Raw genomic sequence first — 26,756 nt, 5'->3', positions numbered from 1 at the left:
GGAGACACGGTCGGGGTTGACACATACGCTGCAGGAATTTCTATTACCGCTCGCTCAAATGTCTCCGCTCTCCTGGGTCTCGTCTTTCCCCCCGGTGCCCTTTGGTGAATGATGGATGCACTTGTGACTAAATGGAGAGACTGACTGACTCTGTGTGCTAATAGCTACAGATGCTGCAGTGGCTGAACAGCAGTCGTTTGGTCCGAAGAAGAATGTTTTGACTTCCTCCAGTTTAGGGTCGTAGGGTTAACACCGGTTCCCAAGCACAGAAAAAGGGAATTACCTTTCCTTTTTAGGGAGGCCCGGCTCAGACGAGGCGTAGTGATAGCAACTGAAACCCGAGCCACGAAGACACTGTCTTCAACCACATCAGCTACTATTTTAAAAGGTCAAGGATGCTTTACTTTTAGGATCAGAAGTCTTGTGGACGAAGGTATAACAGCTCACGTGTCAACAGACCCGTCTGTATGACCAGCGAGCATTTGTAGAGGAAGATCATGTGATATGGCTGAAAGTCCCTCAAAAAGCTGGTAATTGAAGATATTTTATTGTTCCTTTTGACTATCGACTCGTCATGATCCAGCAAGTTATTTCCAAAGGTCAGTGTCTGTAGCAGCTTATGTAACACAGGCGTACTGGCCTCTCTTTGTCTAACACAGACTTATTGTAGATGCCATATCTCTAAATCTTCTACAAGTCAAAGCACTGATGTCATATCAAATATTTGGCTTTTGACTGCTGATGCAAAACAGCTGGTTTTACATCACGGGGTCAGGCTGTGGACCGACACGCACCAGGCTTTAAAGATCTCACCTTCAGAAAACACCGCCCCTTGTGCGATTCAGTGTTAGATTGATCTTTGAAGCCAAATTACACCCCTTGAGCTCAGTCCTGAAGGATGGGGTTTATAGATATAGATAGATAGATAAAGAAGGCTCCATTTAGTGGAGTGGTTTGTTCTCTTACTTAGTCAAAGAGTCATCAACACATAAAGTTAATTAATTGTACCGAAGTGACCCCAGACACACAAAGAAACACTCAATTCCCCCTCATGAATTCAAAGCTCTCATCGGCGTAAGAGCTCATGAGTTTATCAGGTGGGACTTTGCTAATAAAACGGCTGTTTAGATAAGCTTCCCAACATTAAATCAATGAGCCCCGTGCAAGAGCCGGGCCTCAGATCAATGAACAATTGGCGATGCTTATTTTTGAAGTGACCAATGTTACTCATCTTCCCAAAATCTCTGACACTAGTTTGACTGTGTGATGCACACAAAGACAATAGTGTTTCTTTTCTCCGGATCTTTGATGGCCCAATTTTCTTAACAGTAGGGCCACTTAATGGCAGCTGCTAATGACGTACATCCCCAACACCATCAACAAGTCACAATATGCCACTGTCCTATTTTCAAAGGTCAACACACAACAGGGCTTCAGAAAAGCAGCTGTTTTATCACATTTGCCCTTACAGTACCTTTACTATTTCATTAAAGTCACGTTACTCCACCCGCATGTGGTGCACTTCAAGGATAAGGTTGGTGTTGTTAGCTAACTATTTGTTATTTTATTTCCTCTGTATTTACTTGGGACTATTTTAAGCTGTGGATTAATACACATTTGGTGACACATTGTGAAGGTGTGCCTCTCTGCTGTGTTGCAGAACAAGGGATGCTTATTTCACTTTACTACTTTTTTATAATAGGATATATATGAATTACCGACTTCAAATGAAACTATTGAGCTCATGGTCTGGACATAGGAAGGCGTGGTGTTGCGCGAATCACAGGCAAAACAAGACGGTACGCTTTTTTGTTTTTGGGATTGTGGCACCAGTTTTTGGTGCCACAAGTCTGGGGTGAACAAGAGTCCAAAGTGGAAGCCAGCTAGAGTCATTTATCGTATACATGTTGGATAATTTAACAAATTATCGCCTACGCATCTCTTAACACATTTCGAAATCTTGAACTTGGAGCTCACAGATAATTACCTAATTCGAATACCACAAGAGGGAGGGGGGACTTTCATATGAGTCTTCTCAACAACACAGTAAACATAACCCCCGCAACTGGCAGCAATTGTTAGCTCGGGTGTTTCCACTGGATCTGTTGATAATAAAAGAGATTACAGTGACACTGTGATATATATTTGCGTCTGCTTTGAATTTAAGCTAGGACAAGGTGAAGCTTATGGTTTTAGACTGCAAAAAGATTTAAAAAAACAAATGTATGCGCGAGTCTCCTGTGGGAACAGGTCATAAATCAAAACTGATCAAAAGTAGGTCATCTGTCTCTCGGATAACGATGAAGGGTGGAATGACGCAACCCCTTTGTTATTTCGAGTGACGGACACTTGGTCTGATCTGGGGCAGCACCTTCTTATCTCATTCTGCTCTACAGTTGGCTATTCAAAAGCAAATGTCAGTCACTGACATGCTGTGTATACACACACACACACACACCCACACACACACACGGGAGGGGTGGAGGGCTGCAGCGCTGTTAGCGATTTCCAGCTGATACACAAACACAAAAGACCGCTGTGTCTGGCGTCGACCACCCTCCCTCTCCTCATTCATCCCTCAGGCCGAGTTCCTGTCCAGCGACCCCCGAAAGCCCCTCCATCTTTACTACATCCCGACTCCTTCACCGAGATACTCAAGTTTCTTCAGCCTCTTTAGCATCAGCTATAGAAAACACAAGAAGCTTCAGTGCAGTCACGATATATGTATTAAAATGCTAAATGCCAAATTCTTTAATATCTTTGGGGAATTTCCCCAAAGCAGAACGCTCACGTCGGTCGCATTATATTATATTCACCTTTAAATCCATATACAGCTCATTCCCAGGGGTTTTTCCAAACTCATATAACAAAGCTCACAGTCAGCATTCCTACAGCACCTGTGCAGCTTTAACTTGCATTACTTTACTCGGCCATAAAGCCTGACAACACTTCCCTACTTCAGTAAGCAATGTACAGATGCACCAATCAATTTCCCCACCAACCTTAAAATTCCAGCTCGATGTTGTCATATGAGAGCGAATGCAGAAAAGAGTGAAAATCAAGTAAATTTGAGTGCGCAGGGTTTAAGGAGAGGGTAAACTGCAGTTAGTGGTTGAATAAACTTGACGATACATGTGTGAGCAATAACAAACATCAGCAGATTGCAACACTTCTCAGTTTACATCTCCTAAAGGGGAAATAACAGTGAATTAAGGCTTGGTCAGTTTTCTTCAGAATGCAGCGGGGAGTATGAGTTTCATTATGATCTGGTTATCAAAACATAAGAAATTTGGATGACAACCAATCACGAGAGCATTTAAAATGCAGGTTTTGCGTCAACATCAGTCAGTTCATCGGAATCACTGTGATCACTGGATATGCTTGTAAGGGGTTGAGTAAATATGCATTCATTTTTTTGGATTTGCTTTATCTAACCCTCCTCTGACGAAGGATAAACTGCTCCACAAAGGAGGCATTGTTATGACAAGAGTAAACGGTACAAATACATCTTACTAAAGTTGATTGTCCCGTGAGTGAACAAGTTAACGTTGGAGACCGCGGGCCCTATTTAGACGATCTATGGCGCATGGTCTAAAGCACATGGTGCAAGTGCACAGAGTTTCCTCTGTCCTGTCACAAGTGTGCAGAGTTTCTTCTGTCCTGTCACAAGTGTGCAGAGTTTCTTCTGTCCTGTCACAAGTGGCCAGAGTTTCCTCTGTCCTGTCACAAGTGTGCAGAGTCTCTTCTGTCCTGTCACAAGTGTGCAGAGTTTCTTCTGTCCTGTCACAAGTGTGCAGAGTTTCTTCTGTCCTGTCACAAGTGCACAGAGTTTCTTCTGTCCTGTCACAAGTGTGCAGAGTTTCTTCTGTCCTGTCACAAGTGGCCAGAGTTTCCTCTGTCCTGTCACAAGTGTGCAGAGTTTCCTCTGTCCTGTCACAAGTGTGCAGAGTTTCTTCTGTCCTGTCACAAGTGCACAGAGTTTCTTCTGTCCTGTCACAAGTGTGCAGAGTTTCTTCTGTCCTGTCACAAGTGGCCAGAGTTTCCTCTGTCCTGTCACAAGTGTGCAGAGTCTCTTCTGTCCTGTCACAAGTGGCCAGAGTTTCCTCTGTCCTGTCACAAGTGCGCAGTTTCTTCTGTCCTGTCACAAGTGTGCAGAGTTTCCTCTGTCCTGTCACAAGTGCGCAGTTTCTTCTGTCCTGTCACAAGTGCACAGAGTGATTTACATGCTGTTAAAAGATTTTTTGGGTTGTATTTTTTCCATCACTATTTTATTCTAGTGTCCTGTTTTATCATATGATCAAATATTGTATCACTATTACGTTTTGTTACAAATATAAAAAAATGTTATGGGTTTTTTATCAGCATCTTTAATTTTGTATTGTTTTGAGGTTAAATCAGGCAGCACTACTCCAGTAAACCTTTATAAGATCACCCTTCAGTTCAGTTCAATCCAGTCTCTTCATATTAGTACATGGAGCATTTATAGACCAAACATTGTGATAATATCACAACTAGGCTTCTGGCTTTTTATGAACTCAACAGTAGGTCTATTGGTATGAACAGGCCCAACATTGTCGCTGTTCCTGCAGGCTCCGCTGCAGCCGTGAAAATGTGACATTTTTTGTCACGTCTGATGAAGACGTGGATTCATTCCCACCATCAAGGGTGTTTTTGTTGATTATAGTTCCTTCTGTGAAAAAAATAAAGTCCCCACAGAACAGCACTGTCTGCAGGAAGAGTTTCTGTGAATCCTCAAATTGTTGTCCAACATCATGTCTTGATCACACTGTCTCCTTGGCTCGGCACTTTTTATCTCTTTTTTATTTATAGCGAGTCCATAGATGTGCACATACTTCCAGGACCGCAGTCTGCCTCTGCTGTCAGCATGACAAATAAAATGGAAGAGTTGGCATAAACAGGACTGTGAGATAAGAGAATAAACACTCGACTCCCATGAAGTCATCGCACTGAAACCTCACTGTACATTTGATGAATGGGCTCATTTTGACAGTCTAAACATGAAGCGGTTGAGCCCCTCCACCTTGCATGTTTGGAAAGACTCACCAGATTGGTTTTCAGAAAATGCACGGCTTTGTATTTTGCACTGTAGTCGAAGGAAGTTGTGGTCTTTAGAGATGATTTAGTGTTAACCACAGACAGGCGAGTCAGGGCCAAACTGAATCTAAGCGTTTGTTTTGACCTGCCAGATGCAGCAGATGGGTGGAGTCATTAGGATAGAGAACATTACGACAACTTTAAGGAAGATGAATGCAGATGAATCAGCGTTTTTTATTGTGTTGGAACACTTTCAGCTTTTGCATTTGCAAGAGTCAAACTGTGACTATCTCATCTAACATGCAAACTTACTAGTATCAGAATAAAACACCTTAAAAGCCTTAAAATACAATGTCCACCTCCAGACATGAAAGTAGCGTCATAAACATGTAATGTCACGTAGCCTATGACATGTCCAGATGTGAACAAATCAGTGTCTTTCTCCTGATTCACGTAATCAAACATCGTCACAGTTGTTGATTTTCCAAAAGTTAAAGATCACATTAATATATTTTTGTATATTTTGTTGAGTGTTTTGCTTACATTATCCTTAACGATTTCCAACAATGTTGAAACCCGGAGTAGTAGGAGTTTATTCCAGGTAACGGTGCGTTCGATTTGGTCAACTTGCGGGGAAACCATCAAAAGATACGTTCGAGAGTGAGGAAGGAAGGAAATTAAACTTTCAAACATTACCTCGTCTGGGAACATTTCCACTTGAGTCGGCAAACTAGATCTTTTGGTTTTGGTTTTCATTTTTTAAAGAAAATAACACTAAAAATGAGCATTACTTTTCAAAATATACATACAAAACTACTGTGTGAACTTAATTGATATATAACCTTCCTTGACATGCAGTAGTGGTATGTTGTTTCTGCACTACAGGCGTGTAAAAGGTTTTGTTTTGTCTCACACATCATTCCAATAACTTGTGGTTTTGTCAGCACCGACTGAAAGTTGGTCAAAGTTCTTGCTGAAACAATGAAAAACACCCAAGATGTTTTCACGCCTATCACAACATCCAGTCCATTGCGCAAGTGTCTGATATAAAATGCAGAGGCTATTTTAGCAATATGATCAAATCAGCCCAAATCTTGTAGTATATTATGTATCCATATGTCCTTTTTTTCCAATCAACATCTTTGATTGTTCCTATATCACACATTTTGATTGAGAACATAAAGGTTGGAACAGAAAACCTCCTGAAATACCTCATCTTTGGAGTTTGTATTGTCATATACCAGAGAACATAAGCCTTCATAATGACGTACTCGTACAGTTATCGATACTGGTATAAGTATTTGCTTGTCTGAAACGAAACTTAAAACACTGAGAGTCCAACGAACACAAGGCTGAGGCTGTAAAACAACCCCACCCCTGCCCTAGTTTCATGCTGTTTGTCTCCTAAGGAGTAAAAACCATGTTGTGAAAGAGATTAAGGGTAACAGAGAGAGCGAGAGAGACACTAAGAGCATGTTTATACCTGGGATTAACTTGTGTCTAAGTGGTGTTATAATAAGTCTCCACATGCATCTTGAGTCACCACTTTGACCAGATCTCACTTTTCCTGCTATATATGCAAATAAACACGTACATGGCCGGGATCAACCGACATGATGTATTTAAGAACAAGAAATATCTTCATGTTTAACATATGACGAAATTACAAGGAGGCCCAAATAGGCCCAGACTTTGTCATAACAGTGTTGCACAATGTTTATTAAGTATTTCTTAGCTCAACAACTCTCAATTTTTTTTGAATGGAGTCTGGGGACTTCTTAAATTTGACATGTTTGCTCTCAATTAAATGTTGTCGTCCTTCATAAACTAAGTGTAAAAATGATGAAATCAGTTGAAACCGTTTGTTCCAACATCTGCTAAATATTATGACACTGACTGATACTTTTTAAAAAGGAAAGAAACAACTTAGTATATTGCATTGAATGCTGAATTTTCAAGAAGGCCCAAATAATCGAGACTTTGTCATAGACATCGTTTCACAGAGTTTATAAAGTTTCTCCTGAGTCAGGAACTCACTGAATTGCACAGTTTTTAAAGGGAGTCTGGGGATTTTCTCCAGGGGTGACAACAAAGAGGCCTATATTGATTACTGTCTACTGTATTTTTAAGTTTTTGTCAATGAATTGTTGTCTTTAGCGTAAATGGTGAAATCTGTTGCATGGGTTTGTACCAACAGCTGCTAAATGTATCTGATACTAGGAAAGGGATGACTCAATGTGTTGCATATAATGCAGAATTTGCAAGACGCCACAAACTACTAAGACTTCATCATAGCTGTTTTGAAAAAGTTCATTACATTTCTTCTCTCTCAACAAATCTCAAAATTGGCCAATTTTTAAGAGGGAGTCTGGGGAATTTGCAGTTGCTATAGTTCAGTGGCGAAATCAGCTGAAACAGTGTGTTCACAAACGTCTGCTGCTTATCTTGGGAAGGTAAGAAGAGCCCAAAGACATAATGTGCATTACAGCGAACTACATGGAAATCAGAAGCCACAACAACAGGCAGAATGGATGACACGCTGTCTTTCCAGTGCACATGTGCGTACAGTTGTTCAGAGCTTTTGCAGAGGAACCAGAGAGAACAATATAGAAAGAAACACAAACAAACACATAAGAAGGTCGATACACATGCTGTGTAAAGGGAGAAACGACTCTGTAATGCACCGTTTGTTGTGTATCAACAGCTTCATCCTGTTTTTGTTCTCGGTTGAGAAACTGTGCGCCGAAATCGATAAAAGAGCGAGAGGAAGGGTCTCATCTTGGTGAAACTGAACCCGACAAGCAATAAAGGGTGATATCAATCTCTTCTTTCTTCATGTGTGTGAAGTCAACTGCTTCCTTTAGCTGTACACAACATTTGTCTGGCAGGAAACTCCCACAGCAAACAGGTCGGTTTATCAGAGACTGGCATCGAGTCGGCCACTGGTGCATTACCTGTCATAAAACCTTTACCCGCTGCTTTTCAACGATAAACCGCTAATGAGCGATTCCTGTTTGGACCCGGAGTGAGTAAATCACAGTCAGATGACTCAGAATCGCTCTCAGCTCAGTTTGTCCGTATTTGCAGTTGTGTTTTGTCCATATTTGCATAGTGTTTGTCCGTATTTCCATTTGTGTTTTCCTATCTTTGGTTTGTTTTATTATTTGCGGTTGTGTCCTTTAATTTTTATTTTCCATTGTGATTTCCACTGTAGGAAAAAAGCTTGAATTCTTATTTGACAACCAAACAAGATTTATTACCCTGGAAATACTTTTTCACATTACAAAGTATGATAGAAAGGGGCCAGGTTTTTATTTTCTGAAGTTAAACTAATCAAAAAAAAAAACGAATTAGGACAAGGTCTGGCTGGGTGTGTGGCTGAAGGTGTTGGACGATGTTCAATGTCCCCGAGCTGAGAATTGTGTTGGGGAGCAGTTTGTAGGTTTGTATAGATATTGTATCCACTTTGACGCGGCTTTGGAGATGTGTTGGACACTCGAGTGATGGAACATTGTTTAAAGAGCAAAGAATCGACATAAAAAATTCAGTGCAGACGTGTGCGTGGAGAATCACCTGAGGTACAATTTTCCATGGAGCTTACCCCGTCAGGCATCAATTACTTTTCTGGCTCAGGGGAGATTTTTTTGGAAAGAAGAGAGATTGTGAAAAAAAAAGAAAAGCAAGACGAGAAGGAGACAGATGGTCGACGCAGAGGTGTTTGGTTTAAATTAATCCAAGTATACCTTCAAAATACTGAACAATGAGATTAAGATTATCAGCCGGTGCCAGTTTCCTGTGCAGACGGATGATTGAACGCTCCCTTTGACTCGGCCTGAGCGAAAGCATATCAGAAACGCTTTGTGTACATTCCTCTTTCCTCCAAATCTACTTACCAATCTGGTTTTAAACAAAGTCCGAGTTACTTATTAATCACCGTCCCAACTTAAGGTCCAACATTAGCCATTACACACACAAACACTGAGGCATTTCGTCTCCATCTTTGGTTCACATCTCCTCGACCGATTGCTGCGATTTTTCTGCGCCGCGCTTCCCAAAAGTCACATTTTAAAACGTGCACACCAAAATAGGACAACACACATACATGAGTCGGAGGAATGAGAAGCCCAGATCAGGCTTGATAAGAGTTTGTCGCCGTAGCTCGAAGAACTACACACTGCTGACACACACACACACACACACACACTTCAAGTCCAGGCCTGTCGGGGTCGAGCAGCATATTAAAGTATTGGGTTGCAGCTACTGCTAATCTGCAGAAGAAACGCTCCTTCATGTGCATACTTGTCCCTCTTTCACTCTCCTCCTTTTCCTCTCTCAATCCTCTCTTTCAGTCCTTTTTTTTCTCCATACTTGTCCACTCTGACTCTCCTCTGTGTTTCTTTTTTTTTTTTTATCCTCATTCCTCTTCTTCTCTTGTTTCCCATAATTGTCCATCATCTTTCGCTCTCTGGTTCTCCCCTTTTTTCCCACCGGCTTCTTGATTTTTGGCACCGCCGTCTCGCTCTTCATGCTCGGACTCTCACGTTTATTCTTTACAAATGGCTTCATCAGTCGCTAGCAGGGGTTGCCCAGTCACAATGCTTCTGCAAGTTTGAACCGGCACGCAAATAGGAACAGTTTGATCCGTCGATGATGTTCAGATGCACGACTTAAGGTCGACAGGTGCGTAGGAGAAGACCAGGCCGACAAAATCAGGAAAAAGACCCCCGCGCACTGTCCACCTCACTTGCGAGTGAGGTGGACAGTGCGCGGGAGTCTATTAGTGTTTTTCTTGTTACGTAATATTAAAAATGGTTGAGGATGATTACGTTTCCTGATAGTTTACAGATACGGACCAACGGAGCAGCCCCTCCGGTAGTCGTAGAAGTTGTGGAGAAGTTTTAGACTTGATGTTTCTTCGCGAAGGAAAAAGGAAAAGTGATCTGACTCTGAGCGGCGCCCTCTAGTGGTTATATTGCTCAACATCCGTGCCGGCGTGAAGGACGCATGGAAGTATGTGGGCAGTGACGGTTGTATCGTTTTACTGAAGGCTCATTTATACTCGGCTGACGGTTCGGGTGAACTTCGGAGGCCCGTTGGAGGTTGTTTATTTCTGAGTAGCAGGAGAGACGTTACTGAGTTGCATTGTGGGAGGCGTAGGAGATGTGATGTGATCCCAGCCTCTGCCGCTTCACTGTAGAATCTCTTTCAAGTCTCCAAACTTTATGAAAGTGCACTTTACAAGGTGAAACTCCCGTTGTGATATCAGTAGTTCGAGCTGTGGCAACAGCTTCGACGGGAGGCGTTCAGTGGATAAGACCTGCCAGAGAGGAATGTTTAAGCATTCACTCACACCATCTTGTCTTACTCTCCTTTTTTTCAGCGTTTGTCCAGACAAAGTAATCAGAAATCTGAGTATTTTTGTCTCCTTTGTCTCCAGTTTTAGGGTTGATTTGCTGTTGTTGTTGCAGCTGGAAAGGTGTCGTCACAGCCTGACCTAAGGCCTGTAAGAAGCCAACACTGGCAGCGCTCTGGCGTTGGGCGAGTGTACGTGCACACACTTAAGGTCATGCTGGCAGTAAACTTGAACTTTGAGGCTCGACACATCAGAGGCTTCAGGCCCCACTTAATGATGGAAGGAGTGTTGTCTTTCACAGTCAACCACGTGACAACTGTGAAAATGCTCGTTAAGGACAAAGATAACAAACATATAAACATGACCTACTTCCTGGTGTCAGAGAGCAGGCCCAGAAGCCTTCGCTCCACACTGGGCAACGAGGTTATTATTAACCTTCTGGCACGGTCAGATGTTCAGCATTTATTGCTTTTCTTTATTGCTAAAGTTTAATCGCAACATTTCACAGAATGGAGAAGTTCTGGGCGTATTAATGGTTCGGTTTATGGTTAGAAAGGTAAAGTTTAACGTCACATCTGGGTTTCATTTATGCAACAAAAAGACTTTCTTGCAGGATCGTGCTCGGCGTCATTGTGTTACAACTTGCCCACACAGCATCCGCACCTCAAGTTGTCCATTTATGAAGGCTAGAATAATGACTGAACTATGGGGACAGCACGTTCATCAGCCTCACATGAAATCTACGACGCCTCGGGGGATATTATCGCCTCACTCATCATGTTAAGAGTTAGACGGGTTAGAAAAAGTCAAGTAAAGCTGTTATTACAGGTCATCTCGGTTCCCCGAAGGCAGACATGCCATGCAATCCTGCTCATGACCTTTCCAGCCTTTGAGGGTGTTCACATTTGGTATCAACATCTGTCCAGAGTGATCCGATTGCAAGTGGACAGCTCTAAATACAGGACCGAACACGCCCGAGACACACCTAGGACCACATTCAGACGTGGTCTGGAACATATGTGACCGCATTCTTTCAACAGTATGTACACACATGTCTGTCTACATTTAGCGGCCGATTACTCAACCGACATCCTCTGCAAGACAACAAAAACAACGCTGTTTTTTAGCTAATTGAAGACGTTACTGCAATACTCCCTGAACTAATTGTGTGATTTTAAGAGCTGTTGAGTGCAGAGAAACTTAACAAACTTTGCAAAACTTTGGTTCGACAAATTCAAAGTTAGTCATGCCTTCTTGGAAATTCGGCAATTAATGCAAAACATTAAGTTGTTTCATTCCTTGTCCGTTTTTCGCTGCAACGCTGCACCCGCCTGTCCGCTTTCATGCATCTTACCTGACTGAACACTGTTTCAACTGATTTTATCATTTACACTACATTTATGAAGGTTTTATTGATGATAAACATGTCAGATTTTACAAATAGAGTAAGCAATAACCAATATAGGCAACTTCTTTGTTGCCTGTGGAGAAAGTCCCCAGACTCCCTTTAGAAAACATTCAATTTTGCGGATTGTGGAGCTCAGAGAGACTTTATAAACTTTGTGAAACGCCACCTACAACAAATTCTTAACCATTTAGGCTTTCTTGTAAATTCGGCAGACATGGATATTTCTTCCTTTGTGTAAAAAACGTATCCGTTTGGACGTTAGATCAATCATTAATGCTAGACGTGAACAGGTGTGAACAGCGTAAAGCTGTCCACTTTTGATAAGATCACCCAGGACGGATGTTGATGCCAAATGAGAACAGCCACTGTGTTTCTGGTTTCTGTTAACTGAGAAGCAGCTCGGAAATGATCGGTAAGATTAAGTAAAATGCTTAAACAAGAAGAGAAGGTGTTGAAGGGGAAGACAGACTCGTACATATACACCGATGGTGCTGGTTCTTATATAACTTACGGAGTGAGATATCTGACAGAATAAATGGTCCCAACTGCTCAGAGAGACCATTTGGCCTAGCAGAGTGGAAAATGGAAGATGGATTTGTTAAACTCCAACTCCTTTGTTGCAGCCAAATACTGCACACTGCTCACTGCAGCCAAGAACAAAAACATATAACCTACGGTAAAGTGAGGCTGAGCTCGTCTTTAGCCAAGTTGACCATTGGCCCTTTGGGGTATTAAAATTTTGTAGCCTCACCATTCATTTTATTTGCCCCAATTAAGTGGGTTCCAATAACTTCTGATTGCCCTGTTTGTTAGATTGGAGGTTTTTCGTTACCAGGTCATTACTGTGGGGGACTTGTGCCATGTTTCGTTACTGTGTCGGGTTGTTATGACCTCCGCCAATGTTTCCGCTCATGTCCATTTGGTGGTTGGTTGGTCTGTCAGCAGGATTGCACAAAAACTACAGAGCGGATTTCCATGAAACTTGGATGAAAAAAAAGTTTCAGTTTTTCCAGATAAAGGGACGGATCCAGGATTTTTTTAATACAGGGCTATTAAGTGTGATATTTATGACATTAAAGGGGATTGTTGGGCCTACATGTCAATGCCTAACTAGTCTACAAGTTAGGCTTTCTTATAAACTGAATTCAAATGAAATCAATGCATTGCTGTTGTCATTAACAAAAGGGCTATAACAAGCTAAAGCCCTTGTTATCTGGGATTATGATGACGTGATTGATATTTCACTTGAATGGCAGAATAATGACTTCAAGCTGCAAGTACCAGCAGGTTGAATTGACTGTTTCTACGTAGCTGTAAGTGTTGGGATGTGGTCAGACTGCAAGAAATCCAACCATTAGCTCTACCAGTTTACTATTTAGGAGAGTCACGGGTAGTGGTGTAATGGAAATTTGTCTAAATTGTCTGAGATCTTTACTGACAATGACAGTTGCACAATCCCAATAACCAGAATCGGAAATGCCTCCGATACTACTGCCTTAAATGCTGGAATCGGTATCAACAAGTTAACAAGTTTATGCACCAAATAATTTATCTTTTAGAAACGGGACCTGCTACTTCCCAGCAGCGTCCACATCGCCTCCATGCAACCTAACAATTTTGTTCGAAGACGCATCCATAACATAACTTCCCGGTGACGGATCGGTACTCGGTAGCAGCTGATGCACGAAATTCTGGAGTCTGTATCGGAATAGAAAATACCTTCTCGATACCGATACCAGAGTCTACTGACAATCCACAGAGTTTGTTCGTTCAGCTGGTTAGCAAGAAGATACAAAATCGACCGATATTTGAATGAAGTCTGGCTTGCAAACACCAGGGCTAGTTTTTTATCTAGCTGCTTGTTAGCTTCGCACCCAAAAGCGTCATCTGGAAAACATTGTGGCGGCTCAAAAGTGTTGAGAAGAAACAGACGGATTATAGAGGATTTTAAAATGTACTGTAGCATCCTCCAGAGGCTCCAAGGGGGTCCCAGTGTCAGTCGTGCGATTGGTTCTTAGCACGACACTGAAACCTTCTTTACCCCAAGATTTACTGCGTTACCAGCACATACCCATCACTTAATCTTGTCTGGTGTCAATTATACATCTGGAATCTTGTTTTTGATTTAAGACTAAAACAAAAGTTACTTGTTTTAAGCGTGTTTCAGAATAAACAAAAACAAACTTCCCAGTTTCTCTTTTTGTTTGTTTTTTTCTGATCTGATAAATGATCTAATCTGTTGATACCAATGAAGCTAACATTTTGGAAAATGATTTCTCATATATAAATCTCCTTAACTGGCGCATTTATTTTGTGCCTTTGCACTAAATTTCAAGCGGGTTTGACACCTTTTTACTTAACGCATTGATACCTTACTTCACACAATGTGCTCTCAATACAAACCAGATGCAAACAGTGAGCGAGAAAACACTGTAAATGGGCTATAACTCTACACTGACAGTGGCGTTTCACCTTTACGCATGCAGCTGACTTGCATAGCTTCCACCGCTGTGAACATAAATTATGCATGCAGCCTCACACAGCTGAGTTCACTCTTTAGCCGTCCAGTAGATTCCCCATGTGAGTTTTTAGGCGTTAAAGACAGCAGACGTGTTGAACTCCTATATTGAAAACATGCTGTTCTGGAGTCCCCCCTGACAGAGGCCTGAGCGCTCACAAGTCTGAGAAATACACCCAGATTTCTTCTTTTTTCGTTCAACTGCAGCCGAATGCAGGGCAGAAAATCTGTTGGCAATTTTCTCTCTTTCCTTAAGTGTGTGTGTGGGTGTGCGTGCGGGTAATTTTCTGCTTTCAGAGCTTGAGGAACGTGAGGCCGAGACAGGCACGCTACGCCTAGCGAGACGAGCTTGCTCGGCCGGGTCGCACTCTGTACCTTTACTGTATTGGGTTCCCCTTAGAGTATACAGTATGGGGGCACACACACATGCAGGGGGGCCGAGACTTGCCATTCATAGGACGTAAACACACACACACACGCCAATCCCCAGAGCGATCATGTCCAATTTGCAGGTTTGGCTGAGTGTTCGTTGCGGGAGGAACAGGCCCCGCTGCCAAGAATAACACCACGGTTATAGCTGGACGACGGTTAGAAACAGCGGTGAGATAAATCATATTCAGGATTTTGTGGCATTTCAGCAAATTAATTAGGGAGATTTATACCACAGGGGGCTCGGTGCCTTGCTTCGGGGGCCCACATGACTAGAAACAGGTGATTTAACGTGACCTTTTTTGGTTGAAAGCTGAACAGACGCAGAGAAAAAGGTAGAAGTAGAAAGCTGGAGAGAAAAAAGTGAAAGAAAGTTATCAAATGTGTTGTTTTACCTTGAATTATGCCCCTATGTCCCTTCAGATTTTCACTATCCTTCCTCCTATCTTTACAGTTGCTGATAAATTGTTATCATTTATCATTCATGTAAAACTATCAGATGGTAATGTTGAAGTAGCTGTTAGCTAATTGGTTCCCAAAATATGCTGTTTACCCTGAAATATGGCCCAATGTCGCTTCGAATTTCACTATCTGTTGTCTTTTCGACCAGGAAGTGTGAAATGCTAAAAATATTGGTCAGATCGCCTGCATTTACGCGACTTTAGCTTCCAACCCTGTGCGTGAAATCAGAAGAAAATGGCCGCCGTGTGAATATGGTCTACAGTATAAAGAGAGGAAGTCAAAGAGGTGAAAGGTTGGCATGTGGACAGAGTAGATTTATGAATGAAGGGTGATCAATGACAAATGAAGGGTGGGAAAAGACCACCAGAGGCAAAATATGGCTGAAATGTGGAAAAGGGGGCGACTGAAGCGTGATTTACAAAGTGCGAAAGACAAAAACAAGGCGTGACAGTCGGTAGAGAAAGCATTAGCGTGTGTGTGTGCGGTGAAGAATTACTGAGTGTGTGAGAGTGAGGAAATGCATCTGTGTTTGCGTGTGTGTGTGTGTGTGTGTGTGTGTGTGTGTGTGTGTGTGTGTGTGTGTGTGTGTGTGTGTTTCCATGGCCCTGGCTACATCTGGGGGAGATGAAACAGAGGCGGCTCCCTGGAGGGCGAAGGATGACACACAGAAATAAAACAGAGAAGAAGAAAAGAGCAAACAATTATAGTTTATCGCTGTGATGAATGAAGTAGGACAGGGAGGGAGGCAGAAGAAGTGCCCTTTCGCAGCAAACTAAATTAATACCAACCATTTTAAAGCTGCACTATGTAGTTCTGCGGAGAAAAATGAAATCAGAAGAGACAAATGATTTTTTTTTATGTCTAAACAAACTTAATAAACAATCTTTCTTTGTTTGCACGACTGAATAAACGCTGAGCTCTAAAGGACAACACAATTTCATACGGTTTTACTTTGTTTACATGTGGCGTACCCTGCCACCTTTCTAGCCTCGAACAGTAAAATTCCCCTTTAAGAGGCTTTTTAAATAGCAGCATCCGAACCGAAGTGTCTGTGGAGGCGACGGTGACAGCTGCGAAAACCCTCGTATTGCAAAAGCTATCTGAAATATTTCCTGTTTTTGTGTTTGCGTCTATCGGCCTATGTTAAATTTATTGTGGATATTAAAAGCATGCAGAGTTAACACACACACACACACACACACACACACACACACACACACACACACACACACTAGTGGTATTAGGACACTTCAAGATGAATAACATCTTTGCACAAAGACTTTAATCCCCGGTCTCGTCATGTGCGCCACAAATGTTCCTGTCGCTAATCATTTTTTATTCCCTTTCTCGTTTTCTCTCAGGTGACGGAGAACATCATCTCCAAACAAACCTTCATAGGTGAGTATCCGTCTCTCACACATCAACACACACTCACGCGGACGCATCGTCGTCATTCCTGACCATTTTTTTTCCCCACTTCCTCTCTCCCCCAGAGGCGAGAACCATGCCTCGCACTTTCAACAACTCGGGGTCGAAGTTCATGACCTCGGTGACCCAGAGGCCGTCGGCCCACTTGACCCTCAGAGACACCAGCTCTCAAGGTGAGGCCTCATGTGTGTCCCGGTGGGGGGAGGCTGAGATTATTACTTCCAGGACGGAAGAGCTTCGGGAAAGAAAACAGAAACATTACATTTTGTGTGTCTGGGGAAGGTTTATGACACATGTGACACACATTCATTGTGTGCTAAAACCACAAATCAAGATAATAAAGATGCAGGATTAGCTCGCTGCCTTCTTATGTCTTTTGAATGATGCAGCGAGTGGGAGGAACCAAATGTGGCAATTTGTGGATGAAAAATCACATTTAAGAAGCGGAGGGTAGACGAGTGAAAGAACTCGCAAACAGCGAAGTAAAAAGGAAGCACAACAATAAAAATGTTATGAAATGTATTCAAAGAGAATCAGTGACTAGAAATACATACTTATTACTCTAATCTTTATTTTTCAAGGCCCCGTTCGTTCCCACGAAAGCTGCTCGATGGTGTTTTGAAGCCATAAAGAGCTCGACTTCCCGGCTGTGAAAATACCCAGATCTTCCGCCAACCAAGCCGGCTAACTCCCGGTTTAGCGCCCGGCTAACTTGGATGGGGGATGCAATAATTTAATCACGCAGCTCTTCCAGACTTTCCAAATGTTATTGGACCGAAAGCCTCAAATTCTGACAGTGAAACTAGTCATGTCGCAGGGCTCAAAAAAACGTATCCATCATTTTACAGACACTTCTTTCACAATATAATGGGAAAAAGTCTTTTTGGGCCCATCTGACGGTGTAATTAAATGGTTTGGCCGCTACGAAAACTGGCTTCAAAGTCTGGCGCTCCTTCTGGGGGCTTGCAAGGGCTGTCCAGGACACTCTGCATCGACTAGAGCACTGTGGCCCTGACCCAGTGGGTCGACATCGGGGCCTTAAGACGGATCAAATTCACTCCGCTGAAGTAACGTATCCTGTGCAGGATCCGCACTAATATGAAACATTTGGATGTGTAATGCAGGATTCAGCTTCCTTGTGTCTGACCATTTGTTAAGATAAGACATGTATCGCTTCCTATGTCCCAGAGGCTTTTTCCCTACGAGCGAAGCTAAATCAGTGAGGTATATCGGTTGTAAAACAGATGTCTATTAGGACAGATAAGAATAATGATGAACGTATGTGTGTGATTCAAACGTGGAATTCAAAGTCGGCCTGTTTTTCCTCGTGTGCGTCTGCGAGCTACCCAAGAATTTCACATTGTTTCATCTGAGGCTGGCGTGCGAACTGAAGGGTGTTGACAATCTGGCAAAGGCTCCCTGATGTTATTTCCATTGAGTTGACAAAGGGGTAAAGATGCCGTCGTGTGTGTGTGTGTGTGTGTGTGTGTGTGTGTGTGTGTGTGTGTGTGTGTGTGTGTGTGTGTGTTCAGCCTTGACTTCTCATAAGGAAGTGCAACAGCAAGAGGCTTTGACGGGCTGACCTTTGATGTCGTTTCTAATAAACCATTATAATATGCGGAGGAAATAATGGTGTGTTAGCCGAGCCAGAGCCCCACCACGAACACATACACGCCCCATTTTTAAATTTCACATATGAGAGAGAAGCAGCCAGGTTACACGCCATTACTGTAGTGCACATGAATAATGAAGACGTGAGGAGGGAGACGGGAAATGATGCATGGAAGCAGGAAAAGATGCTTGTTGAATGTGGAAGGAAACCTCAAGTCTCACTGGTTACTGACTAATAGCTGGCTGGCTCAGAACCAGCAGAGGAGCTGGTGGAGAGCCAATGCCTTGACTTTTAAAAGACACAGAAAATACTGACTGACCATCGGTTAAAGTCATATTAAACAGTTAACTCAAGCAAACAGGTTCATCGCTCTAAATCGTCCACGTGTCTTCAAATAGAGCAGAAAAAAGGACAAACAATTTGGACTCAACACTCTTCCTTTCTCACCGACAGGGTTCCAGCCATACCCGATCCCCACGCCGGGTCTCCACCAGTCCTGCCGCCATGTGGTCCGCTCGTGGGCCAATCAGAGCTTCGGAGCTCACCTGCACAACATGACCCTGACGAACGGGAAGCTGAAAGTGCCGCAGGATGGGCGGTACTACCTGTACTCACAGGTGAGCATACTGTACTTTCAGTACTGCGTTATTCAGGGGAATACTTTTAGTCCCTGTTCTAATCTAATCCATCCATTAATTGTATTCTCATGAAACAATATCTAAAGAACAGCTCGAGGGAATTTCTTCAAATTTGGCACAAACTCAAGGATTAACGGACTAGATTTTGGCCAAAGGTCAAAGGTCAAGGTTACTATGTCCTCACATTGTCCATTCTCGTGATGTCTCAGGAAAGTTTAACTTGAAGGAATTCAGTTTATAAATCATATCAGGCGGAGAAAAGCCATAAATCATCACAGTGGTAATCTCACACATGGTTTCTCTCTAGCTGGTACGCTAGATGGTTCCAAGACTACCCATGAAAGCGCTGATCCGTTCTCCTCATCAACCAAATTGGATGCTAATCTGGGAAAAAACTTTTAGGTTCCGAACCAACTTATAATCAACCATTTATTTTTGGTTGAAATGCTCCAAAAAGGATCAAAATTAGGCTCGCGAACCATGACGGAAATGGATCCATGTTGTCAGAAAAGCCCCTTAAGTGCTTCAACATGAGGTGAACATACAGTAGATAAACAATACTGCGCTTTATTTTGACCATGTGGCCACACTTTACTCTCTCCTGCCTCTAGGTGTACTTTCGTTATCCGTCCCCAGCAGCCAGTGACGGAGACCAGCGCAGCGTCAGCCACCAGCTGGTGCAGTGCGTCTACAAGAAAACCTCCTACCCAAGCCCCATACAGGTATATTATCCCTTTTCATTTGATATAATGTGGTCGTGTTGATTAATACAACCTGTTAAATGTCTTTCTGACCTTAACTTTCCTTTCTGTGCAGCTCCTGAAGGGGGTGGGAACAAAGTGCTGGGCTCCGGATGCAGAGTACGCCCTCCACTCCGTCTACCAGGGAGGACTGTTTGAGCTGAGGGCTGGTGATGAGCTCTTCGTCTCCGTCTCTTCCCCGACCATGGTCAACGCAGACGATTCCTCCAGCTACTTCGGCGCCTTCCGCCTGGACCTCTGAGAGGAATGGATGGAGGAAAAAAGGAACAGACGGGACGATTGATAAATGGGTGGGCCGGAGAGTTTTGAAGATCCATTGATTGGAAAAGGGGTCGTTTAGACGGGAGCTGTGGGACAATCTTGGATCCTCAGTGTTTGCCTGGACAGATACATTGAAGGATGGAAAGATTGGGGGGTTTGAAGGCTGCGCTTGTGAAAACGCTGCAAGAGGACATTGTGAAAGGGAAAAGAGAGAGTGGATTTGTCTTCCTCACTCTCCATTAAGTGAAACCCACCCGTCGCGAGCAAGATATACAAAGATAAAAAGTGCAATCACGCCAAAATAAATGGGGATATCAATTTTCTGTTGATTCTTAGGGAAGGAAATTGCCTTTTGGATGTCAAAAAGAGAATTAAACCACAGATAAACATTAAAAACTTTTGAGGTTTGAGGTCTTCCTGTGGAGATGAGGATCGCCCCAAAAAATTTTTAGACCACCCTGCTGCCTTTATCCCAAATTGACACACGAATCTCAGCGTATCTCGCAAGACGACAGCCTTTTTTTGTGGGAAGCAATCGGACCCTCGGATTTGGATTCCAGACGGAAGAATGTACACACAATAAAAAACTGAATCCTCCGCATCGAAGATGTGAGGACGAACGGTGGAACGGTAGCAAAAGAAAAATGATCAAACCAAAGCAAAGAATTTGTGGAATATAACTTTTTTTATTAAAGTGTGCCATGAGAGTACTGTACATATGGATGGCTGCGAATGAGATTTAGACAATGAACTGTGGTGATTTTTAAAAGTAATTCATATGTATTTTATCTTGACTGGACTTAAAACCACTTGGATTTTTTGCTACTCGCAACACTCAGAAACTGTGGATTTTATGCAAGGACATTTTTTTCGAGGAGGATTAGGACTGCTTCTTTGTACTGGATACAGCAATAAGACTGTGAGAAGCACCAGAGTGCCTTTTGAACAAAGGAGGAATGAAAACCAGGAGGAGGGAGAGGGAGAAATCTCGTAAATGCCAATAAGAATGAGCCCAGTAGAAGAAGATAAAAGGATAGAGAGAGAAAGAGGCTGAGGGTGGTATGCAGCCTGACCAGTCTCTGTTGTTGATCTCTCTCTTTTCTCTCTCTTCAACTTTCCCTCACGGCCTTTCTTCTTCTTGTCGTGTAAAGAATTTGATCGATCTTGTCTTACTTGTCAACCCTGCGGAGCTGCATTCAGTTTTCGTTTCAGTTCAACAATCGGAAAACAACAGATACACAGCGCGGGAACGTGACAATGGACGTACGTGCAAACAAGGCTGTTCGCACAAACAAAAGACATTCATCGAGCATTGGTTTAGGTGATTTCCAGATCAAAAGAACGAGGTCCGAATAAAGGTTCTTTCGACTGTAACGCAGAAATGTTTCAACACTGAAATGTACCCACTGAAATGTTGTTAAAACACCGGGAGTTTTCACTTTTGCACCAAATGTAGTTTTGAGTTTTAAAGGGTCCAGTTTGTAAGAAAGCCGTCTCATTCCCAACTCGTCAAATACTGATGCTTTGGGATTGAAGGTCCAGTCAGTCGCCATCCCACAGCATCAGTATGAGAATGAGACTCAAAACTCAATTTTCTTTCAAAGTGGACCCAAAGACTGCTTTGTCCTGCAAATCACCAAAACCAGAACTGCTTTGGAGTTTCACCACAAACCAGAAAATGAAAGTCAGCGCTTATTTCAAAAAAGGTTCACTGGAGAACTGGCAGAGCACAATAATACCGAACTTACATCTGGGTAGTAAAAGTAAGAAACTGGGATTAGTAGTGCCAAGAATAAGATGATGTGTTCGATACCGCTGTCATATCTGTCCACTAATTAACTCAGCACAAAGACTTCGCTGACATGCCAGATGGTTTTATACGCAGAACCATTCGGAAAGGTGCCACGAGAAACTGTTTGGAAAAGGGCTACTTGGCAGGCGATTAGAGGAACCATCCATCACTGGCTATCATGGGCTAACCTCAACCAATCAGATCAACAATAGGAGAGCGCTACCATCAGCTTTTATCAAAACCACTCAAGAGAAGAGCCAAAAAACATCTCTTCCATCATGAAAAGCCTTCAGTGCCTTTGTTTGCTCTTCTTTCAATGAAATAAACTCATCAGTTCTGATATGATTGATGCTAACAGCATCTAAGCTACCCGCCAGCAAGGTAGCTAACGGCACGAATGTATACAAGCTAGCAGCTGTTATACCTTTTCTTTTTGCGGGGATTTAGCCACTTTAATGCCAGCGCTCGTCTCCCCACGTGCAAAAACTATTTTCCAGGGGCGCCATCGTTGCATCCTAGGTTGAGCGCCGCCCGAGACGATTGTGATCGTGACAGAGAGTTTCTTTTCCCCCCTATACCAGAATGAGAATGGAGGTCTGGCAATACTAGACTAAATGGACAGTTATGAGAGTGGTATCAAACTCATCTTACTTCTTGGCTATTCCTTTAATATGCAACCACCAGCCAGATATTAGGTGCCTTTCAGATGTGTTTTAACATTATAGAAATTGTTAGTTTCTAACAAGAAAGCAAAATGACTCTGTGTTTTAGTTCTGAAACTGTTCTTCGTTAAAATCGTGGTCCAGTTGTACTTTTGGACACACGTACAAAGAGATGAATACGTCCAATATGGCTGCCAGTCCCCTAGAAAATCACTGATACTGTACATACACTAAAACTTTTCATACCTTACGTCAGCTGTAAAACACCCATGTGATGCAAACCTGGAACAGGGAGTTCATCAGGCGAACATAGGGAAGGTGAATTTGAGGAAAACCCGGACCAGATTTAGTAACAAGACACAGACGCACATAAAGAACATTTTGGACGGAGCGAGGAGAGAGAATATTGGCAGACATAAACCATGCGCCGACTAGCACGGACGCAACCCCTCCACACGTTTTCTCTCTGGCACGCACACCCACATGTATGCACATTAAGGATATACACACATCACCTCACACCACATCCAGGCTAGTCTGCACTCCCCAGACACACACATCATCCAGCGTCACATCCAAGCGTAGAGACACAAACAGTCAGACACACGCTCATTTATCCGCACTGTCTCGCCTCCCCTGTGCCATCTGGTTGTTGTCAGTGATCAGTCTGAGGATTTGTAAGGGAGTGTGTGTGTGTATGTGCACTCGCGGGCCGTGTTTGTGCAAAGGGCTCGGTTCACATGGACGATCCGTGAAACGAGGTCAAGCAAACGTACACACACAGATTTCTTTGTTAGTGTACGCAACCTACGATTTGTTTTCCCTGAGAGAAATGGATCTCTACGCCCATGCACACACTGCACACACTTTTTAATGAGGTGACATCCAGGCTAAGCTCATCCTTCTGGCACTGTGGTCCACACATACCTGTGTATATACTCCCCAACGAGGTTATATATATTACGTTGATTTGTTAGGGAAGCTTTGAGAACACAATGACACATCCTGTTTATTTTTTTCTGTGCAAGGCATGAAATTGAAGGAAAATTTCATTTTGTGTTTGATTGCTGTTTTAACAGATTGCTGTTTTTGTTGCCGCACACACCTGGTCATGTTTCTGTTGGGCTGTCTCTCTCATCACATCACATCTCACGCCAAGCACGCTATCCCTTCGTGAACTTGAGCCTGAGTGGGTTTATAATCCAGGGTGAATCATACGGCCTTTGTCTTTCTTGCACTCCAATCAAAACAAACAGTAAATTGAAACAGGTCCAGAAAGATGATAACATGCACACTCATATTGTAACAGCATAAATCTCTGGTCTCGGGGCCAGCTGGGGGGAACTTTTGCATTGAATGTGTCTGTGCTGGCGTGTTTGTACTGGACAGTTTTGTAGCTGTGAACATGTGTAGCACATTGTTGCTAAGAAAATAAACAAATATTTGAACTATCTGTGTGTATGTGGAGATTACAGTGTGGTGATATGGGGATGTAGAGAGCAAAGAGAACATCCTGTATGGTTTTGGTAATTCAGAAAGACTGGCTGAAGACTTGACAAACCTGACATAAAGATTGTTACGAAATAATCATTAGTTGCAACCCTACATGGACGGCCATACCTGGCTGGCCACCAACATCTTTAAACGTTGATATTTGGTTGAATATGGGTTGTGACGTCCGGTAACCAAAAGTCTAATGCCAACGTCAAGTAGACATAGAAAACTGTCAACGTCTGGCTTTGGTCTTTGGTTGGTTATAAGTCGTGGTGGTGCACTTTTCAGTGTTGGAGGTTGATGTCAATCAAATGTTGGGTTCTGACTTGAACCCAATTTTTATTTCCAACCAAATTTCAAAGACTTTCCAGCCTTGGAGGTTGATGTCAAGTCAAAACTGGGTTTTGATGTGAACCCTGATTTTCATTTCCAACCAAATGTCATGTCTTTGTGGTGTCTTTCCAATGTTGAGTTTGACATCAACCCAATGTTCACTTCCAACCAAATTTCAGTCTTTCCAACATTGGAGGTTGATGTCAAGTCAATGTTGGGTTTAGATTTGAACCCAATTTTCATTTACAACAAAATTTCATAGTCTTTCCATCATTAAAGGTTGACCTCAAGTCCAAATTGGGTTTTGTTGTCAACCTGGTTTTTGCTTCCAGCCAAATGTCAAAGTCTCTCCAACATTAAAGGTTGATGTCAAGTCAATGTTGGATTTAGATTTGAACACGATTTTAATTTACAACCAAATGTAAACGTCTTTCCAGCATTGGGTGTTGATGTCGACTCGATTTTCATTTCCAAATAAAAATTATCGCCTGTCCAACGTTAGGATCCAACGTTCTTCTGACGTTAAAGTGACGTCTGGAGCCAGCTGGGTAGAAACACACAAGTGACATTACTGGTCGCCAACCTCAGTCGAAGAGGTTTAAAAGTCTTCGAGAATCACAACATCTTTACATATCAGACATCAGACATTGATCTGCCGACTGTCAAAAGACTGGATCCAACTAATGATCCAATAATCATCGTAATGTGTGCGTCCCCGTCTTTGGTTAAAACTGGACATCTTAGTTATAAATAACTAAGTTACAACCTTCACACAGTTATAAAAGTTGGTTATGTCTCAGTTGGATCAGTTGTTCCCAACATGGAGGACAATCCCCCCGAGATGGGGTCACAAGATGAATCTGAGGGGTGAGAAAATTATAAATCTGAAAGGAAAGTTTTGATTTTGTTGTGAAATATTGGATAATTGGTGATGTTTAGAGGTGAAATTCACTCAGACATCTAAGACCTGTGACGTGGGGATCCAAGTAGGCACTGCATTATTTCAAGAGGTAGATTGATGAAAAAGGTCAGGAACCGCTGATCTAAATGTTATTATAAACTAGACTTCTAGACATACGACCTCCATTTCCCCAAGTCACTGCTCACCAGGAAGCTTTGACTGTGCTGGAGACAGTAAAAGCATAGTGTCTGACCCCTGACCTTTGACCTCTCTGTGGCCAAAGATAGAAAAATACCTCCACAGAACCATTAAATGACCCACTGTTGCGAATAAAAGGCAGTAGTTCTGTTGGCGTTAAGTTCAAACACAATTTTGTGTGAAGTTTCTTTGAAGGAAAAACTCAACTCAGGATCTCCCGCTGGTTGAAAAATTAGGTTTGTGGAGTTTAAATGTTTTTCATTCGCAGCCCTCTGCAGAGTGAGCTTCCTTGTGGCTCGGCACTGTCACAACACATGTTGCTTACTTTATTTCCTAAACTCATGAAAACCCTGAGCGTGCCTGCACAGCATGGGGCCACGTCTTCACAAATCATCCCGTTAATTGGAGACATCTAAACCAAATCAAGCTGCCTTTTAAGGCAGGAAGACAAGTACATGATTTAGCCATCATTAGAGGCCAATTCAATCATTAAATCAGGAAGTGCTAAAAGAGAGTTTTACTGGTTTTGGCTCTGTGCTCAAGCACTTTGGGTTGTAATGACACAATGAGCATGAGGTTAAATTGCCGTATTTCAATTTTAAGCATGTCGGAGGTTATTTACATCTATGTTGGGTTGACTGTGTGGGAGTTTTTTACGACTAAACTTGGTGGTCATGACTGGACACTTAACCTCAGATCAACTGACCATATGTTGTACTTGTGGGAGACCAGAGTGAAGCCGCAAAGCCAATGCAGTGCAGCCCTGCACAAGTTACGAAATGACTTCATTTAAGTTGTTTTCAGACCCGGAAAATATGGGACATTGTAAAAAAAACAAAAACAAATGGCAACCATTCCAACAGTGTTAAACCAAAGCTAAGACTCAGCACTTTTTGCCAGTCACTGTTTTATTTCAAATAAAATGTGTTGGCGTTCAGAGTTAACACACCAAAGATGTGTCACTGCTCTGTCTGACTGCATTGCAAGTTCCCAGCTCCCATGAAAATCCACACAGAAACAGGCAGAAAACTTCTGATCAGGTCCAAACTCAGGACCTTTTTTGCTGACCACGGAGCCACCGTGGCGCCCAGGGGAAGTTTACGCAACCAAGGTGATCAAATCGAATTTTAATTTACGTAACTGCGGCTCTAAAATGTGCACATCTGGAAGGAAAACAACAAATTGGCCAATTTAAAATCAGATCATCTGGACAAACAGCCAATAGGAGTGTCAGCTTACGTATGAGAGTTAGGTAATGTGTGTGTGTGTGTGTGTGTGTGTGTGCGCGCTGACATTTAAAACTACCATTTGGTTCGTGGTCTTCTGTGAATCCAGTACAAGGCCAACTTAATCAATTACTTTCTCAAGGATGAAAACACAGTTGATCTTGGCAGTTCCTTTTTTTTTATTACTGAATAAAGCCCATGTCTCATATTTATGTTAATTCATCT

At 42.6% G+C, this 26,756-nt stretch overlaps 1 protein-coding gene across 1 annotated transcript in view; it reads left to right on the top strand.

The window, feature by feature from the left end:
* The window catches only part of tnfsf10l (TNF superfamily member 10, like), a 58,365-nt gene extending 34,535 nt beyond the window's left edge, over positions 1 to 23,830 (top strand). The window contains exons 3-7 of the mRNA XM_073475647.1: positions 16,587 to 16,623; positions 16,719 to 16,826; positions 18,719 to 18,882; positions 19,515 to 19,625; positions 19,720 to 23,830. Coding sequence (XP_073331748.1) covers positions 16,587 to 16,623; positions 16,719 to 16,826; positions 18,719 to 18,882; positions 19,515 to 19,625; positions 19,720 to 19,905 — 606 coding nt within the window. The 3' untranslated portion in view covers positions 19,906 to 23,830. The remainder of the gene's footprint in view (positions 1 to 16,586; positions 16,624 to 16,718; positions 16,827 to 18,718; positions 18,883 to 19,514; positions 19,626 to 19,719) is intronic.
* Positions 23,831 to 26,756: the final 2,926 nt, after the last annotated feature.

The sequence above is a fragment of the Pagrus major genome, chromosome 10 (genome assembly GCF_040436345.1).
Source record: "Pagrus major chromosome 10, Pma_NU_1.0".
Classification (NCBI taxonomy): Eukaryota; Metazoa; Chordata; class Actinopteri; order Spariformes; family Sparidae; genus Pagrus; species Pagrus major.
The sequence above is the reverse complement of the archived record's forward strand: the minus strand, read 5'-3'. Positions and strand labels throughout refer to the sequence as shown.